Below are 19859 nucleotides of genomic sequence, written 5' to 3'. Positions count from 1 at the left end.
TGCAAATACAGAGCAGACTTCATTTTTGAATAAAGTCAGGGCTAGCATGCATTTTAAGAGAGGGTTCAAGAAGACAAGGAAGTAGCTTAGGCGTGACGGCGATCAGAGCACACTGTTTGGGAAAATGGGAATCACCTTCATCTCTGTGGAACAGTAGTTTAATCAGCCGCCTCTTGAATCTGTAGGTGTGCAACCCCTCTTTGTCTCACACACTCCCCATGCAATAGCAGTTATGGGCCCATGTCTGTCTACACCTCTGTCCCCCGAGTGGGCTTCTGGCCACATGTGGTCAGCGTAGCCCCCCCCACCACCCTCCCCCACTCCTCCCCTACAGTGACAAATATGTTTACTCATCCTTGAGCCTCCCTCTTGTGCCAGGGTATGCTTGTAGATCTGCAGCCTGCCTCACGCACCGCACGTAGCAGGATCATTAAAATACTGCTTGTCTGGCAGGAAGCCAAGAGCTGAGAGTTGATATCAGTTCAACACTCTCAGGGGTGGCGGCGGAGGCCCCAGCCCACCACAGCACAGAGAGATGTGAGGGGGGTGAGAGTTTACAACTGGAGTGAGTCAGCCACATAGGAAAGGCGGTCAATCGCTGGTCAGTCGGCAAGGCGGGCCACTCTCCGGACCTCCTGGAGTGCAGCTACAGACAAGAGAAGGGGTCATCCGGGTGGGTCGCCGAAATGAATCCCTTGCCCACGCTCTCTGAATAAGAACCCCCTCAGATACTGCTTTGACAATACTGATAGAGGAACCTGGCAGCGTACGTGATATCAGTGAAAGGCCCCGTGCGAACAAATATGAACTGACGCAAATGTCGGTGTACCACGTAATGTAAATATGAGAGGCACGCTCCTCTCCCAGGTTGTTTTTGCAACGAGACCCACAGATGTGCACTGGGTGGCTGGTCTGACGTAAATTCTCCACACTTGACTAAGAAAGACGACACGCAATCAGTTTTATCTCTACTCTTCATTCAAGGTAGCCCCTGTACCATTGAAATTTTGTGCGTCACTGCTTTAAGTTGTATTTGTGTTTTTATGCATTTTTTTTTCTTCTTCTTCCCACAAAAATATTAAGAGGAAAATGCTAATATATGCATTTAAAAACGCTGGCTGTTGACTGAAGTCTTGCACACGTAGCGTGCCGCAGTGTGATTATATGCTACAGACGTCATATCGCAGTTTTTTGGGGGGCTCATCCATATAATCTGTTTGCACTTTAAAAGCTTTTGATAAGCAAAATAGAAAACAGTGGTGGTGTTGTCTCATGCCTCTTGTGTGAGGCATTTTCCAACACTGGGCCTTCGCATTCTGTGTAGCCTTACAGCGAAGGGTTATTGCTGGGTCCTCTGCAGGCAAGCTCAGCTCTCGGATTGAAATTCAGAGCTGACCTGGCAGCACAACTCACATAACCTCTTCCCTTGGCTTTTGCGTGCCTGCTCCTCTTAAAAAAGGGCGATTGGCTGACTGTAAGGGACAGATTTACACCCAGGGGAAGTGACCTGGGGAGGTCCCAGACCTCCGAGGCGTGATTCGCTGACGTGCTGGACATCTGGTGTCAACAGCTTCTCAGTGGCCCAGATGGGAAAGAGATCAGTGGGTCTTCCAGGCAAAACAAAAAACCCTGTATCTTGAGGAAAATGCAATCATTAGCATTCCTTTGGATGGTCTCCGGGAACTTGCACAAGGCAAAGACATGCTACTTGTAAACAGCACCTTTGAATGATTGTCTGCACGTGCTATCAAAGCAGTCTTCCCAACCACAACAAGATCAAGTAGTTTTTGGAGGATTGTGTTTTCAAAAGCTGTAAATGGATACATTCAGAATAAATTATGGAAAATAAAGGAATGGTAAATGTGGGGGGGAAAGTGTTTTATATTCATATATACATTTTAGAATAATGTAATTTCTCTTTGGTATGATATATAATTATTTTTCAACCAATTATATATTCAAAAAGTTCAGTTCATTTGCATGATACATTAATTAAATGGTCCTTTTCCCAACTGCACAGTTGTTGCCCTTGTTCTTTTAAGCTATTTATATTTTTCAGTCCATAACAGTATTCTATTTCCAGTGTCACTTAGGAAGTTGGGGTGGGGTGGGAGAGTGGCTTGATGTTGCCATCACATATAATCTTATCGGGTTAAACTTTCTTCTTTGCCCTAATCCTTTGGCAATATCACTGTGCACTAAAGGATGTTGCTGTGAACAGAAATAATTCAGCCTGCTTGTTCATTTCCCGGTCTGACGGAGGGACGAAAGCAAGGGGGGGAACCGGGAAAGCCCAAGCCAGCCAACAAGCCCTGTCCTATTGTTCACAGGCCCAAAGAACTTGGGTAACAGAGTGGCTGTAATTAGCCTTGTTGCTTTATAATCATCTTGAGCTGCGTCTCTGCTCCCAGCCTGGTTCTCTCACCAATCCTCCAATTAACACTTAGGAGTGACTCTACACATTCTTTCTCCACCACCCTGTCTGCAAGATCTCTCTCAATTCCCCAACTGATTGAAACGTTTAACGCTAGTAACATAATATTAATGTGTTCATATTTATTTATTTATGTATAATATTACTCACACTGGTATGTCCAGCTCATTTTTGGCATGATTTTATTTGTTGCACATAAAATTTATATCAGATTACAAATAATATTATATAATTAATATTTTAATTTTAAAAAAATTAAGTAAAACTTATCAAATCAAGTAATTCCACACATAGTAGTGGCAAATGAATGAAATCAAAAGTTTCAAAGTGACATATTTGTACATGGAATAGTAGTGTGCTTGTTAATGTGAAATGGGACCTCCTGTGTATGAGCTCACATTATATCTAGGTAAAGTAATCGTGTGTGTATGCCCCCAAAAAAGGTGCAACTGAATGGGCACTGTTATCTGAAATGTACTACTTAAATGAACTTTGTTAGTGGATGTGCTTCACTACCATACTGGTTAGTGCTGCTACGTGTATTTCAGAGAGATGGCAATAGAAGATGTGTCGTGACACCTGGCCCCCCCCATGTACTTTTCTTTGTGTCTTTGTTGTCCCCGATAGCTAAGATAGCTGCTCTGAATATTTGGAACCTGATCCATAAAATGAAATGGGGGGGGGGGTGGATTAATGCACGGAAGGGGCCCTTGTTACCAAAACCTATCAGGTCTAAATTACTCCCTGCAGATTTGGCTGCCAATACTAGGGAAATTCCAGATTCCCTTGGCTGTTTTTAAATAGCATTACATAAGGCGGTATCATAAAATACCCTTTGAATGCTGATATTAATAGTAGCGAATCATAAAGCAGGCTAGTTATATCAGAGAAGGCGTGCGTTTGGTGCATTCGCAGACGGTTATGTGATCTGTCCTATTTTTAATTTTTTTGTCCTTGGATACCACGGAAACAAGAATTTCATCCTCCCAAAAAACAAATAATTACAGTTATTTGCATTGTGAGGTAGCTTATTTAAAACTAGAGTGGGATAATTACATACTCTGTTTTATTGCATAGGATGTAGCTGGCCCCAGTTTAAACGCTTTGTTTAAATGCGTATTTGGCCCCATCTTTATGTTTATGTTTATGTCAAATACTTGTCTAATCAAGGTCACTCCTACAGCGAACATACTATGTACAGGCATATTCTGGCCACATTACAACAGTCACATTTTCACTGTCATTATTCAGTGTTTATTAAATTCAAATCAGTTTATACATTAAATGTAATTTATGTGCACAGGCAGTTTTTTGTTTCTTTTGCCTGTTATCCTCTTGAATTCACTTTGTGACTTGCATGCATAACCCGGTGAATTGCATAATGTTGCATTGGGCCTGAGTCTGTGCGGCTGTTAAGGGTGGACTCTAATGGTCCTCACGTGTGTCGCAGCTGTCAACTTTATGCACAAGAGTGAAAGGTTTATGACATAAACCCTGTTCATATCTTGCGGGGCTGATTAGAAGAGGAAGCTGCACCGGGAAGTAGCCACACTGTATTATAGCCCAGATTTATTTTTGCCTCATTGAAAAGTTTATAATTCAAACGCGCACTTGTAAGCGAGCCCCTCCGTTCCTCAGGTATGGGCTTGACAATAACGCCAGTCTGTGCCAAAGCAGCTATACACAAACGGCGTTCATGAACAATGGCTTGTTTACAGATATAAAACTGAGCTGCTTCCAGCGGGACCAGTCCGTCTTGCCAGTCAGAGGTCTTATCACAGATCCTAAGGAATATAAAGCATTCCAGTTTTACTTGCTTTTTTTTTTCTTTTTAACCAGCCTTTATAACGCAGTACCTCTGTAGACATAATGGGAGCCGGCCATAGCACTGAGAGGCCTGATGCATTTGAACATGCGACTTGTGTTAAAATGGCACTCTCACCCTGAGTTACCTGCAAAATCTTAGTATGAAACGCCGGAGCCGACTGAACAGTCGCTGCGGACAGAATATTTACAGCATTCACATCGGCACTCAAATGAAACACAAAGGACGCTGATTGCCTGTGGTTTTCCAAAAACTTCTGTTGCAGTTTTTAAGCATAGTGAGAAGCTCTGAAATGCACCTCAGGACATGGTGTATGTGGCGATACATTACCTGCAAAGTTTTATTTTTATGGGGATATTCTTCTGAAATGGTGCTGGGTTTTAAAATCAATTTTCACAGTAGTAGTCATATGTGCACTTTATCTGTGTGCAACTTATTTCAAGGATTTCAGCTGAAGCAAGTCTGCTCCATTTCCTTAGAAGACAGCAAAAAATGGCGCTTTCTACACATATCCTGAAAGACATTGTACAAGACAGACTTGAAAAATAAATTTGCATGATAATTACGAGCACTGAAGAAGGAAATCGTTTTCTTTTTTTTTTTCTTCGGGGGGGGGGGGGGGGGGGGGGGGTTGCTAAGTTATTTTACATCGTAGTGGATATTGTAGTTGTGTTTCTTTCAAACCAAAAGACTTGTGCACACTGGAGGGATGTAACACCTTGCCACATTACTGGCCTTGCAGTTATTTGCACTGCAGCTCTCTTGGAAAGGCCACCGCATACAGAGGGTAATCTGCCAGGGACTTGCTGTTGTCACAGGCTTGAGTTGAAGTTTTTCTCACGCCAGCATGCTAGTTTTTCCACAATAGCCATATGTAGAAACAGGTTGGGGGAACACTGTTTTTGATTACTGTGAAACTGATTTTTTATGAAGATTTGTGAAACATTTTGAAGTTCCAGATCCTGAGATTGCAGAGAAGAGTTCAGGTCTTCTGAGACATGGCTGTTGTGCCGGTAGTGGTCTTGTGAAAACATTAAACAACAGTTGAAAGAATATGGAGACCGTATCCCCCCCATGCACCTTGCACCAGAGGGACTTATGCTTATTTGTGCACTTGCTCTCTAACCAACACATTTTTTTTTCTCAATTCAGGCAATGGTGGCGTGTTATCCTGGCAACGGGACCGGATACGTACGTCATGTGGACAACCCAAACGGTGATGGGAGATGCGTCACCTGTATATATTACCTTAATAAGGACTGGGATGCCAAGGTACGCAAGTGCACAAAAAAATCCTTCCACTGGCATATCTGTTGTGAAGCTGGTTGACCACCATGTCTTAAAAGCAAACAAGCACTGCATGTACTTAGTTTACTCTCATATATATATATTATATATATATATATATATATAAATGTGTGTGTGTGTGTGTGTGTGTGTGTGTGTGTGTGTGTGTGTGTGTGTGTGTGTGTGTGTGGCTCCTGGGATAGCCATAATGAATATTTTTGTTGGGCATTTGTAATTATCAGAGAATACAAGGTTTCATTTTTTCATTACATTTAAAAAGGAATAAACAGTATGTGCTCTTAAAGGAAAAACTCAATTAATTCAATTTAATAATCATTAATATCATATTAATGTAATTTATATTTTATAATATTGTTTAAGAGCATGCAAAATATCTTTGCATTTAATAATTTTTTAAATAGAAGCTTATGAGTGCCTTGTGGGAATTGCTTGCACAGATGTTGGCAACCGGAGGGGGGGATTTGGCAGCAGTGACAGCACTATCACTCGGGCCTTTTCCGAGGTTACCGGAACGGGGAGTGTCTGTGGAACTGAGGCTACGTGCTCCTCCAGCATGTAGCTCGCTGTAATTCCACTCAGAGTCAAGCGCAGGACAGCTAAATGAGCTTAGCATGAGGGGTCCTTTCAGGATGCATTAGCTGAACCGAGAGGGGACCTCTGGGTACTGCTCACTTCTTGCAGACTAATCCTACCACAGACCCTGTACCCCATTGTAGGGCTGGGCGGTATAGCCGTCGCGGTATATCGAATAGCTATTTTTAGTACAATAACAGCTATCCCCGGTATGCGGCGATAGGTTTCTTCCCATATTGTTTTTGCTTTAGTCATACCTGATGCAGGAGCACACCTCCAGTTTTCCAAGGCCATGTGAAATGCTTCCGGGGGAAAAAACGCCGCTCGTATCCAGTGACGGCGGGTGAGCTGGAAATAGGGGAAGCCCGAACACTACCTTTAAATCTATCATTACTTTCAACTTGTTCCCCTTTATCCTCCTTGATTAACAATAAAACAAATAATTCACAGAATAATCGCCACTGCTCGTATCTATTCGATGTTGATATCACAGCAACAGCACTATGCTGCTTCCATGTAGTAGATAGAAACACATGACTACAAAGATAAAGAGTGAAAAAAATATGCTATGTGTCTTTCAAAAGCTAATAGGTAAGTTAACCAACCTATAGATACAAGTGATATTTTTCTGCCCCTGAAGCATTTCACTGAACTTTGGAGGTGTGCTCCCGCATCAGGTGTGACTAAAGGGAAAAGAATATGGGAAGAAACCTAACGCCGCATACCGGGGACAGCTGTTATTGTTATTACCACGATGGCTATACCGCCCAGCCCTACCCCATTGACAAGCTACCGCCCACGATTGGACTTCCACTTCGATTCCGACAATGATCAACAAATGAGGCAGCCATTGGTTAAGGGCAAACGTCAAAGAAATTATGGCCAGGGCCTGAGGAGATTGAATAACGCACATGTTGGCGGGGGAAAAAAACAGGAAACTTGAAAAATAAATCCAGAGGTTATGATTGAAACAAAATAATAAATTGCATCAAATGTGTGACCCCCTGGCCTGCTTATAGACAATGATTTAATTGCAGGAAACTCTGTTTTGTCTGAGTGAGATAAGGTATTGAAGTGGCGAGGGGCATTTTTGAACACTCTGAGCTCTGAACCCACTGCAGATTAGGTAGCCTACAAGAGAACAAGACTGTGAGCGGCTATTTACATTTTGATGTTAGATTTGGGAGGAAAAAAGGAATAGGCAACCGATCCTTCTCTGACCAAGATCACTGTATCTGCATTCCATATGGTGACCTTCGTAAGTACAAACTGTCACCGTGCAGTGCAGCTGTTGAGAAGGTCAGAGTCTTGTCTCAGTTCAATATCTTTGAGCAGTCTGATAATGGAGACTGCTTGCTATAGCTGTAACATGAGAGCTTCCATTTTCTCTGGTAGATCATAGAATACCTCAGTGCCACAAAATTCAAATTTTTATCTGCCTTGGAAACAAAATAAAAAGCTCTTAAAAAAGTGTTGCTTCCCCGTGCACTTTAGAGCCAGCGTGAAAAGGCATGGGTTAAGAGTGGGCCAGACAGACGGGCCCCACCTCTCCGATAACAGATTTATCAGGAAGTAGCGGAAGGTGCTCCAGCCCTACCAACGCCTTTCCCAAGTCAACCTGGACGGGCCGCTGGGAATCGCTCCCTGTGGGCGGGGGCCCGTCCAGCTGCGCGCTGGGAGTCGGCGACTGTTTACGCCAAACGACGCTCCGCACGCAGCAAGCACTCCTGTCGCTGCTGGAAGTTTTGCACTGACGGGTGTGAAAGCACAGGCACTTACCACACTCCCGTTCCACGGGGAGTCACGTGGGGCTGGCGGTCCAGGGCCGCCCCAGTGCAAGGGATGGCAGTCAGTGCCGAAGGACACCCTGAGCTCTGGAGCGCCTGCAGCGCCATGCAGCCACAAGCCACAGTCCATGCGTTGCCTGTCACCTTCAGCCACATTTGTGCCCGAGGGTGCCCGTCATTAAATAAGGGTGCCCGAGGGTGCCCGTCATTAAATAAGGGTGCCCGAGGGTGCCCGTCATTAAATAAGGGTGCCCGAGGGTGCCCGTCATTAAATAAGGGTGCCCGAGGGTGCCCGTCATTAAATAATCACTAATGCGGGGCGTGCGTGAAAAAGAAAGGCCCAGTATGGGGCAGTATTTCAAATCAGTATGGAGTAGACACTGAACACACATCCACTTCCTTATTATTCTTGATGATGACCATTATCATCACAATAAACACTTTATCTGCCAGGTGCTTTCTTATCATGTTTAGACAGTGGCATGCCTGGGAGCACCTGGCTGCCATTTTACCACTCTGAGTGGTGGTTTCCTGAAAGTGACGCATTGTTGCAATATCAGTTGAGGATTCTTCTTGAACCTTTAAGTCGATGACAACCTGCCTATGAGCTATGTCACGCAATGGTGAACACACACCAGGAGTGAAAGGTCTGTGTGCTATGCAATTTGATCCCCAGGAAGGCAGGTTTTTGTTAACGAACCAAAAGCCTGCAGCATCTGATACGTCATTGGTGTATGGAGCAACATTGCCTAATTGTACATGTAAAGAGTTGTTGTAATATTTAATATGTTGGTGATATTTGATTGGGGTTGATGTTCAATGTACCACCACAGTTATTATTCATACTCTCAACAGAACATGGCAAGCCTTTCTGAGGGGAAAAAGTATGCTTGAGAATACTGACTGAGATACACCATGATTTAAAATGTATTTATTGTTATGTTAGCATATATCCATTAAGTAGCATTTAGGTAAATGTTAGGCCGTCTACTGTAAATTTTACTTTAGGCAGAATACGGTGTAAGCAGCGATTGTTATTTGGCATTTTATTTCCTCATTTTTTTCCTGGAACACATGAGGGAAACAGGAGATGAAAGTTTAGGTCTTCAACTTCAACTGTCAGTTGACGTAGGCATCCAGTCTCTCACCACAGCTGAGGCAAATCTGCGCACGTTATCGTGAGAGGCCTGCAGCCATCAGGTGTTTTACTCTAACTCACACCGGCATCTCTCATCCCGTTTGGCTCCCCAGGGACACGGAGGCTTGCTCCGGATCTTCCCAGACGGGAAGGCCCAGTTTGCCGACATCGAGCCCAAGTTCGACAGGCTCCTGTTCTTCTGGTCAGACCGACGGAACCCTCATGAGGTGCAGCCAGCATACGCCACAAGGCAAGCCTCTCCCTGCTAGATTTAAAGTAAAAAAAAAAAAAACATGTAAATAAAATCATCTCAGTAATTGGTCAGATGTGAAATACGAGTTTAAAAAAAACTGATAGACGCAACAGTGCACTCCAAATGCTTTATCAGTTGTTGCCAGTTTCATGTATGCCATTTTTAAGTGACCTCTAATTCTGATTTCAAGGTGGAACTGTTGATCAGATTTCAAATCGGAATGTCAAAAAATTTGTAGAATAAATGATGTGATCAAATGATAAGCCTGAATATTTTGGACAGAGCACCATGTTTTCGGGTAATTTGGGCCAAAATGTAGTCTTGTGCATTCATCATCATGAAACTTACTGATCTTTGCTTCAGGGTAATAAAAAGTAGCAAATATATTTTTAAAATTATTTTAACATGAATTATGTATTTTAGCCTGTATAGTTCTTGCTGCCTAAATTTTAGGTTTTGATATATACAATGTAGGGACGTCCCGATCCGATCCACGGCATCAGTTTTGGGCCGATACTAGCCCAGAACCCTGGATCGGATATCTGAGGGGAGAAAATCCGATACGTGCAGCGTGTCACATGATAACAACAGTAGTAGCCAATTAATCTGCTTACACATGATTAGCGTTGGGGAGGCAATGCAGCGTTCAGCATAGGCTTGACGTGCCGCTCCGTCCTCCATGTGACAAGCGTCCTAGATATGTAATCACAGAAGCGCTGTTTTAAAAAGTAGAGTGGGAGAAATAAGGCGACCACAGAACCTCAAGTACTTACTATCTCAACAACTTTGCTGAACATGTATTTCAGCAAACAACAGGAAAAAAAACCCTGGCAATTGCTCTGATAGTTCGCCGAAGGAGGAAAAGAGCCCGTAGAATGTGGGTTCTATTCTATTTGTGTGGGCGATTTGAGTGAAGTATGCTCTTTTCACTCAGTTTCCGTGCAGAGATTTGTATGTGTAAGCAGATTGAACTTTTTACTGAAATATCGAGGTGTTATTGACTCCCTAAAATGTTTAAAATGTTTAAGATTATTTACTTTTACCCGTACTTTGTTGTTAAACCGCAGACATTCAAATTTTATGACTGAGAGACGTCTTCCAGATGAGCAAACACTCTTTTAAATACCTCTTCCAGATGTATCGGCATACATCGCATAGATGTCTCGGAGATGTATGTGTGCTTACAGGTATACTAATACACTAGCTAGCTATTGAGTTTTTTGTAGCTCTGTAACGTTGATACTATAAACTCAAGTTTGGATTTGGCACTTTGACAGAACAACTAAGCTAGCTAGCTAATAACCCGGGATGCAGTAAGCTTGTGAGTATGTCGGGTATGTAGCTAATAACTATAAATTATTACAACTGAATCTACAAACCTGGTAGCCCCAGCTTGATGCTAACTTTGTGCCATGCATCGTTCTTCTTAGTGAGGTCGTGGTACCGCTTCAAAGTGGTGTCATACAACTCTGAAAAGCCTGGCACACAGTATAAGCTTTGTATTTGTTTTTTGTTTTTACAATGCTGAATGCTGCTGTTTAAATTGTTTTAACTTTAAACCTGTTGGTCGTAATGCGGACCTCCGGCCATAGTCCGCAATGGCGAGACCGAGATTTGAACCCCTGATCTCAGGGGTCCCAGGCAAACGGCTTATCCTGTGAGCCCCCCAGAGGCCCCTGTTTTTGTGTGTGTGTAGTGTTTGAGGGTGGCAGTCTTTCATAACCAACTGTTGTTGTGGACTATACATATATACGGGGGAAGTATTTGCTTGTTCTCCATTTGAATGAGATGTTTTTAGGTGGCTAATGGGCCATCATGAGCAAAGTGCTTCCATATATTTTATTACTATTATTATTTGTTCAAGAGTAAAACAAAGGATTGGATTGATATCGGTATTGGCAGAAGCCAAAGCTGCGGTATCGGTATTGATATCGGAAGTGAAAAAGTGGTATCGGGACATCTCTAATACAATGGCTTAATTAGTCATATGGTCCATTTCTCTTTTATAACATCCCCCTTTATCTTTTGCCTTTGCTAATAAGGGCTTGCCTGTCGTAAACTGCGTAATACAAATTCATGAGCCAGGTTCCACTATTGTTTATAAGTGCTACGGTGATGCACGTGGTTCATCATCTCTTTTCTCTTTTCACAGGTATGCCATAACAGTATGGTATTTTGATGCTGATGAGCGAGCAAGAGCTAAAGAGAAATACCTAACAGGTATGACATTTACATTTATTCATTTAGCAGACGCTTTTATCCAAAGCGACTTACATAGGTTACAGTTCTTTACAATGTTATCCATTTATACAGCTGGATATTTACTGAGGCAATTGTGGGTTAAGTACCTTGCCCAAGGGTACAGCAGCAGTGTCCCAGCGGGGATCGAACCGACAACCTTTCGGTTACAAGTCCTGCTCCTTAACCACTATGCTACACTGCCACCTGGTGCCTAATGTGGGCCTACAGGCTACATGTAGCCAGACAGTCTCCACATGTGTGGTATAGCTGCTTGCTGACCGGCTGATTGTCATTTGTATATCTGAAATTGGATTAGTCTGAGCTGTCACGACAACATGCTATCCATTATGCATTTGAATTTCGAGGATTAAACCTGAATTATGACTCATGACTTTCAGCAGCATTACCCTCTTTGTAGCAGACAACCAGGCAAACATGCTTTGTCCAGCACCTAGCTGCCTGGCTGCCTTTTATTTTCCCCCTGGAGAAATGTACACAACTGAATGTATGTTACAGTTGTCTCAAGAGGTGTCAGACTTGCCCACTCAGTCTTAGTTCATTGCACACTGCAGTAGTTACCCTGGGCAGGTGTGTGTTTATATGTGCTTCATGAAGGGGAAGGTCACTGTCGTCTGCTCTCATCAGTTATTCGAGTAACCTGACTCAACGCTGCCTTGCTCTCATCTACAGGCACGGGAGAAAAGGGAGTTAAAGTGGAGCTGAATAAACCCTCAGACGCCAGTTAATAAGAGGAGCAGAAGAGGTCGACCCAAAGTCCCGACTGCTCCCAAGCGCTCGGCTGAGAGAAACAAAATGGAAGAGAGAGCGAAAGAAAGAAGAACTGTCGGAGAATACAGAAATTGACTCGAGTCTGCTTCTTCTGCTCTTTGCGTTTAGCATGGCTAAACACGCTGACCTTGAATGTGATGTGGCTGTACCACAAGGACTGCCATTTTTCCAGGCCTCTGAATCTTTTTTTTTTTTTTTTTTTTTTTTTTTTTGGTCTATGTAAAGAGTATAAAGGCAGAGGTGGAAGAATTGCACTTGATGCAGGGAAAAAAAAGGTTGATAATCCGACTGACGGTTTATCTGTTGTTTACTATACAATTTCGGTTTCATACTAACATTTTAAGGAAAGGTACAATCTAACTGTATATTCCTCAGAATGGATGTTGATGCTCCTAACACGGAGTGAGTTAAGCTTTTTTTCCCAAGCATGGAGTTCCTGCTGAAAGGAAGCAAATTCAGTGTCATAATAACCATTTTTTGTATTTCTATGTCACTTTAATAGAGAAGTTGACCGCTCTTCAATTGTGCTGCTCTTTGCTCCTCTTTCCCTGACTTGGAATTGTTGCTTGGCAGGAGCTGCTCCACACCAGTGATCTGTCTGTTGTTACAGACATAGTCACCATTGTCTTAAACCAAAACCAACACCTTCTACCTATCTTATACAGCTACATTTTAAATAAACAAGCAGATTTTCAAAGGGCATGTTGAGTCGAACATCATGTTTTTTCAGTGTGTGTGCATGCGTGCGTGTGTGCGTGTGTGCGTGTTTCACAAGCATGACAGCCAAGATTTTCTGCTTGGATTTCCAGCACAGTGATGATGAAACTATACAGGAAAATGCATGCAGGAAAAGGGGAAGAGTCACCAACTGACAAGACTTTTGTTAAAGGACTTATGTTGAATTGTTCTCTCACTAAATAATACGCTCACTGTTGTGCCAAAGAAAATGACGGCATGGATGATTGCTCAGTGAAGCTTAGCTATTCTCCAGCAGAAGTTGAACATTTCTTGAAGTTCCCCTCTGACTTAGTCATTTTGTTTTACAAAATACCAGTGTGTATGCCAGTGTCAACATCTAGTGTCTTCCAGGAGGAGCACATATTCATGCACGTGAACATAAGTAATGTGGAGCTGCAGATCCGGTCATGTTTGTCACTTTTAGTTGGTATGGATATATTAAATTTAAAAGTCATGTAGATTTCAGGTAGACTTCCTGTGGGAGACTAGAATTATTTGCACTGTCTGTGCACATCTGAAGTACAGTTTACTCCAAAAAAGACCAGACCTTATGGTGCAACTCCTTTAGTATTAGTTTGCAGTCAGGTCCAGAATTAGGACTCCTTTGGTAAAAATGAAGAAGTCAGGCTGCATATAATAAGCATGAAATAAATGTGAAAACTATATACTTTTATTTCAATATGTTTATTCTCATGTTTCATTGTTTTTGATTAAATAATCCCATCTTTTCTGAAGACTATAGTTATCAAACTTACTAGCACCCCTAACAAATATTGTAAATGAAATCAAAGTTAAATTAGCAATAAAATTTTACTTAAATTAATCTCAGTGTAATGGAACTAATCTGTGTCATTCCCTCACTTCCTGTTTCACTAGGGTATAAAAATGAGGTAACACGCATGCAAAAAAAATCCCTTTGTCATCCATCTGTGGGAAAAGCCGAGGAACTGTTAGTTCAAAAGAGACAGGTGGTACTTGTCCTTCACAAATCTGGTAACAGGTACAAAAAATACATAAATGGGTAAACATACCACTTAGCACTGTAAGGATGATAATGAAAAAATTGAAAATGTAGGGGATGGTTGCAAACTTGCCAGGAAGAGGACGCAAGTGCACCTTGTCCCCACGGATGGTGAAGAAGATGGTGAGGGAGGCAATAAATAACCCAAAGATCACGGTTCAAGAACTGCAGAGCTTACCATACCAACAAGCTCTTTGGATAGGCTGCACATAGAAAACCATTACTGAGCAGAAGAAACAAAGCCAAGCATGTGGAGTTTGCCAAACGTCACTGGAATTATTTTGCTGCCTGTGGTCCAGTTGCTCTAGTTAATATCAATGGCATAATGAATTCCACCAAGTACCAGGAAATTTTGGCAGAAAATCTATTTGTCTCTGCTGGAGGCTGAGACTTGGTCATAGGTGGATTTTCCAGGAGGACAATGACCCCAGACAAACAATAAAATCCACACAGAAATGGTTAAATGAAAGCAAATCCATGTTCTGCAATGGTCATGCCAGTCTCTGGACTTAAATCCCATCGAAATCCCACGGTGAGCTGAAGAGGGCAGTCCATAAGTGCAAACCCCAAGGATATCAATGATCCTCAAAAATTCTGCATGGAGGAATGGTCGAAAATCCTTTCAAATATGTTCTCTAACCTTATCGCAAATTATAGGAAAAGGCTCTTTCCCAAGGGTGCCAATAATTGTGAAACCTGTTTTTTGGAGAAATACATTTGTTATTTGAAACATTCAAGACTTTGGTTGATCCCATTTAATCGTTAATAAAGCACAGTATTTTATACACTGAAAAATCAAGTCCATGAATTCGTTTTTTAGTTTACAGTATTTTTGCGTTTATTTATCAAGGGTGCCAATAATACTGGACCTGATTGTATGTAAATTTAAATGTCTGCCTCCAGCACATGTAACCCTAGCCTGCACTTGTACACAGCATGCACTCCAGCAGCTTGACCTTCTGCTACATTTGAGCATAAGAGATGAGAGAAGAAATCTCTCATGATGTTCCCACAACAGCAGCATTCATTCATTCAGCTGGTGAGTTTGTGATGCTTGCTGTTGCGTAGGCTTCTTCACTTCCACAGCTCTGAGCACAGCTCAAGTTGGGAAACCCAGGGTGTGTTTTTTGTTTTTTTTTTTTGACTAAAGAATAATCCTCATAAACCACAACGACTGGTCGTCAATACACGTTTGCACTCTGTATCGAGCTGAAGTTAACACTCAAGAAAACCCTTTACCAGTGTTTCAATGAGCGTATGTCTGGACCAGCATTAAATTCTTACCAGACTTTTATGTAGAAGTACTGTGATGTTCTCTTGACTCTAGTCTGTAGTTGGTTGCCCTGTAAAAACACAGGTCTGATTTAACACGGCAAACAGCAGGAAAAGAGAATCTATGGAATCTGCTGAACAGATAGACAGGCACTGACTGGTCAGAATTCTTGGACACAGTGGTCTTGTAAAAAGCTAAGATACAAGGCAAGGCAAAGTTGTGTGTGTGGGTGGTTATTCATTGCACCACCTTGACAGGTATTCTAGCTGGAGTATGCATACAGAGGAAGGTGATAAAATCACAAGATTCTAAGCATACCCTGGGTGTAGTGCATGACAATTTCAGGAGCTCTTTTTAATCTTGTAGGAGTTTATACCATAAATATTACTGCACGTGATGAAAGGTAATTAGGAAAAAAGTACATCTTTGTAATATAACAACCACACAAGTGTTCTCACTTGGTTACTAATGGTGCCCCCTGAGGACAGTAACTGTGAGAGAAGAAATGGTCTTCTGTTAATATGAGGATGTCACTCATATTGAGAGCTGATCAGCAGTGAGGATCATAGAGCTGTTTGTGTGTCTTTTAGAGCAAACTAAACTAGCATATCATACAGCTGCAGGTGTTCCATGCTATGAAGTAGATTGGGTTAATCAGTCATGACTGACTGTTCAGCACAGTCTCCAGTGCCATCAAGTGGCTGTAACAATATAATACTCTTCAGTTGATAACTGTGCATGTGGCATGTGGTGAGTGTTGTAATTTGGTCTGAGACTGTAAAAACATGGCCTGGAACCTAAGTTCCTTCTCCAAGTGAAGTCATGCATCTCTTACATGTAATATGTAACATATAACTACACCTTACTTGTTTTGACTGAAACAAAGCCTGAAAGCATCCATGTCTTGTCAAAGTGCTCTCAAATACATCTTGGCAGAAAACATCCTGTGGTCTAAGATCAGTTCGATTGTGCATCTTATAGTGGTTATGAGTAAGATTGGGGGGGGATTAAATGATCTTGGATCAGTGGTTGAAGGGGCCTTGGTTAGTGGATAGTTCCAGTCTTAGTGAATTCCCTCTGCCCTTTTCAGGGCTGCTGAGTTGTAGAGATTTGCAGTACATTTCCCTCAGAATCTCCCTTTCCATGATCATGACAAGGGAGACACCTGAATTTCAGTCACTTATTGAAAGTTATTTGCGGATGGTCATTCAACTTTGTGGACAGAAAATACAAACCTTTGCACAAAGATGGCAGCAGATACCACATCCAAAAAGACAAGGAAACACACCAGGTGTCAGTGATCAGAGGAAAATGTCAGTTTGACAACAGGGTAATTCAGGTCAAATTGTTATGTTTTTATCGCCTAGAGAAAAAGCAGTCAAAAGTAATCCTGTATTTATCTGCCAAGCAAACTAGGTTGTCACTATAACATGATTTGTTATCATGGGTAAACATGAAAATCTTCATCTTCCTTTCAGAGACTCAATCTGAATATATTGGTGTGAAGATAATACGCTTGGAAATAGTAAATAATTTATCAATTTCCCTTCTTGGCCAACTGAGAAAAAAACATTGCCAATTATAAACATCACAATCGCTAAGAGACTTCAGCCCATGTTTAACATTATTGTAAAATTCATTCATGACATTTAATTGTAATTTCTCTTGCAAACACAGTCCAAGATCAGTTATAATTATGGCTTTTACAATGGGACACTTTAGACTTGGGGGTGGATTTCATGATCATTTCAGTCCCTACATACTTGGCATATCTTTTGTCCCCTGGCCACAGCCAACCATGGCCACGTGTCTCAAACCATTTTTACAGTTGTGCTCTTGGTCAAAGCTCAGTGTTAGTAGCCACTCAGCTTGAAGACCTTGCAGTTTGCCGTTGCAGTTTTTTACTTCCTCTTTTTCTACATGATGATTTCACTGTTTTTGTTTCACAATCTTATCTGTAAATAAGTGATTAAATTCAATGGTGGCATGAATCTCACAATTTTGACAATTTCAAAAGATTGATAACATCATAAAACATTAATAAAAGCTGACTTGGCACTGACTTTAATAAAATGATCCTTGAAAAAAAAAATGCAATAGGAACCTCAGATGAATTGTTTTGTAACACTCTCATGCGCTTATGAATAAACCATTTTTATACTTGTGTGACAATTAATTCAATAAATGATACACTTCATGTGTCCATGCATGCAATGTCCAACAAAAGCAGCACATGTCACAAGGATATTTTTAACACACTTGCTCTCTTCCACTTTTTCAATGGCCTCAGTTCAGGGATATCAAACTTTTCTGGAACTGACCGCATGGCTTGTGTCTTCGATCCTAAAGATTTGTCATGTTGCAATTTTAGCCATGTGTTCAGTTCATATTGTACAGTTGAAACATGGCATCACTGACCACAAGGCAACAGAGGTTAGCACACTTTGTAAAATCATTGATGACGTTTACTTACTTTGGAATATTGGTATTTTTGTGCCTTTTTTAAACAGTACTGAAATGGCTCTGATTTAAACGTGCATAATATCAAAAAATGAAGCACAAGAAGTGATGAAATTATTTATTTCATAGTTGACTGTTAACTTATTAATAGTCTTGTTTTTCAGCTTTGATCTCAAGGATGTCATACACAGGACACATGTGAGGACTGAGAAGTCAGTAAAATTGTCTCCTTTGAGCCAGTAGACGTTTTTGCAGTGTTCCCTGAATTTTTCAAATTTCACTCTGTCATCTCAATGCATTGAGGCAATAAAATTCGCTGCCAACAGACAGTACATTCCTGTTGAAGTAGTTAAACGTTTCTGATATCCTTCAGTCTCTATGTTTCAAACATCACCAACAGCTAGCAATGTGGCTATGCTGAATGGTTGCAGCTTCAAAGCATATTGATACAAATTTGCTTGGACACTCCAGAGAGTAATATTGACCTGCCAATTTGTTAAGAGACTTGTGAAATTTGCAATAACATTCAATGTCTGCCTTACATTTGGTGAATTGATAGATTGATGAATCAAAGTGATAAAACAAACCCAAACCATACTCTGAGTTTGTTTCATTGATCAAGAAATGCTGATAACATGTCAGAATAAAGGAAAGATTAAGGCTCAGTAATTGTCCAAGCATCAAAAAAGAATACCATTAAGTTGCAGGCAATAGATTTTATCTACTGCTACACAAACATTTTTGTTTATACAGTATTAGAGCCTTGGCGAATCCTGCTGTTTGTTTGACATTATTGTAATATTCATTTATGACCTTTAACTGTAATTTCTCTTACAAACACAGTCCAAGATCAGTTTAATTATGGCTTTTACAATGGGATAATTTAGAATTGGGGGTGGATTTGATGATCGTTTCAATCCCCACATATTTGTCATATCTTTTGTCCCCTGGCCACAGCCAGCTATGACCCTAATATTTGCCACGTGTCTCAAACCATTTTTACAGTTGTGCTCTTGGTCAATGTTAGTAGCCACTCAGCTTGAAAGCCTTGCAGTTTGCCATTGCAGTTTTTTTCTTCCTCTTTTTCTTCATGATGATTTCATTATTTTTGTTTTTGTAAATGAGTGATCGTATTCAAGGCATGAAATGGCAGTACTCAAATGGAATATGAAAAAACGAAGAAAAACATTTGGTGACATATTTAATAAAGTGATAAAACAAACCCAAACCATACTCTGGGTTTGTTTCATTGATCAAGAAATGCTGATAACATGTCAGATTAAAGGAAATATTAAGGCTCAGTAACTGTCATGGGGTAAGCTCAGTCAACCTGTAACTTAAAAGAAGTCATGCCACCCATGACACCTAAATTACAGGAAATCAGTTTCCCTGCAAGGTAGGAAATATTATATTACATGAGCTTAGCAGATGCTATTCAAAGATGTAAATATTGTGACATCTATATATTTATACAGCTGGTTATTTATTGAAGCAATGTGAATTAAGCACATTTTTTGCAAAGTGTAAACAAAAAGCTGGGAACATATCTCGTGAGTATGTAAGTTAGGTCACTGGTGTGTGTGTGACCGTATAATGCTTTGAGACATCTGCTGGTTGAAATAGCATCATATATGTGAACAGTTTTTATTAATTTTGCTCTTGGAGATGTAACAAGTTCAGATGTTACATTCTCTTTAATTTGACTACAATTTCTGTTTGACTGTTTTTTGAAAAAAAAAGGCAAACTCAGAAAAGAGACACCACTTGAAAAAAAGGTTATGCATATGAATACTAGAGAATATAAATTTAAAATTGAGAAGTTGAAGTACAAGATAAGATGCAAAGATTCTAGTCATCATGATTTTCTGTTGTACATTGAATAATGAATGCAGAGTCATGTAGAAGGTCAATTCAGTTCAAAGCAAAACAGTTTCCTTTGGGGAGAGTAGACCACACCCCCAGATGATTAAAAAACTTCATAAAAGTTTTGGCACTGAAATGTACTCTCATTGAACAGAT

The 19859-nt window shown here is 41.0% G+C and overlaps 1 protein-coding gene across 1 annotated transcript in view; it reads left to right on the top strand.

Moving 5' to 3' along the window:
• LOC118779306 (egl nine homolog 1-like) overlaps nt 1–12531 on the top strand; it is a 34057-nt gene extending 21526 nt beyond the window's left edge. The window contains exons 2-5 of the mRNA XM_036531352.1: nt 5412–5531; nt 9179–9315; nt 11471–11538; nt 12250–12531. Coding sequence (XP_036387245.1) covers nt 5412–5531; nt 9179–9315; nt 11471–11538; nt 12250–12305 — 381 coding nt within the window. The 3' untranslated portion in view covers nt 12306–12531. The remainder of the gene's footprint in view (nt 1–5411; nt 5532–9178; nt 9316–11470; nt 11539–12249) is intronic.
• The last annotated feature ends 7328 nt before the right edge of the window (nt 12532–19859 follow it).

Source organism: Megalops cyprinoides, chromosome 1 (assembly GCF_013368585.1).
Source record: "Megalops cyprinoides isolate fMegCyp1 chromosome 1, fMegCyp1.pri, whole genome shotgun sequence".
Taxonomy (NCBI): Eukaryota; Metazoa; Chordata; class Actinopteri; order Elopiformes; family Megalopidae; genus Megalops; species Megalops cyprinoides.
This window is presented reverse-complemented; position numbering and strand designations above follow the sequence as displayed.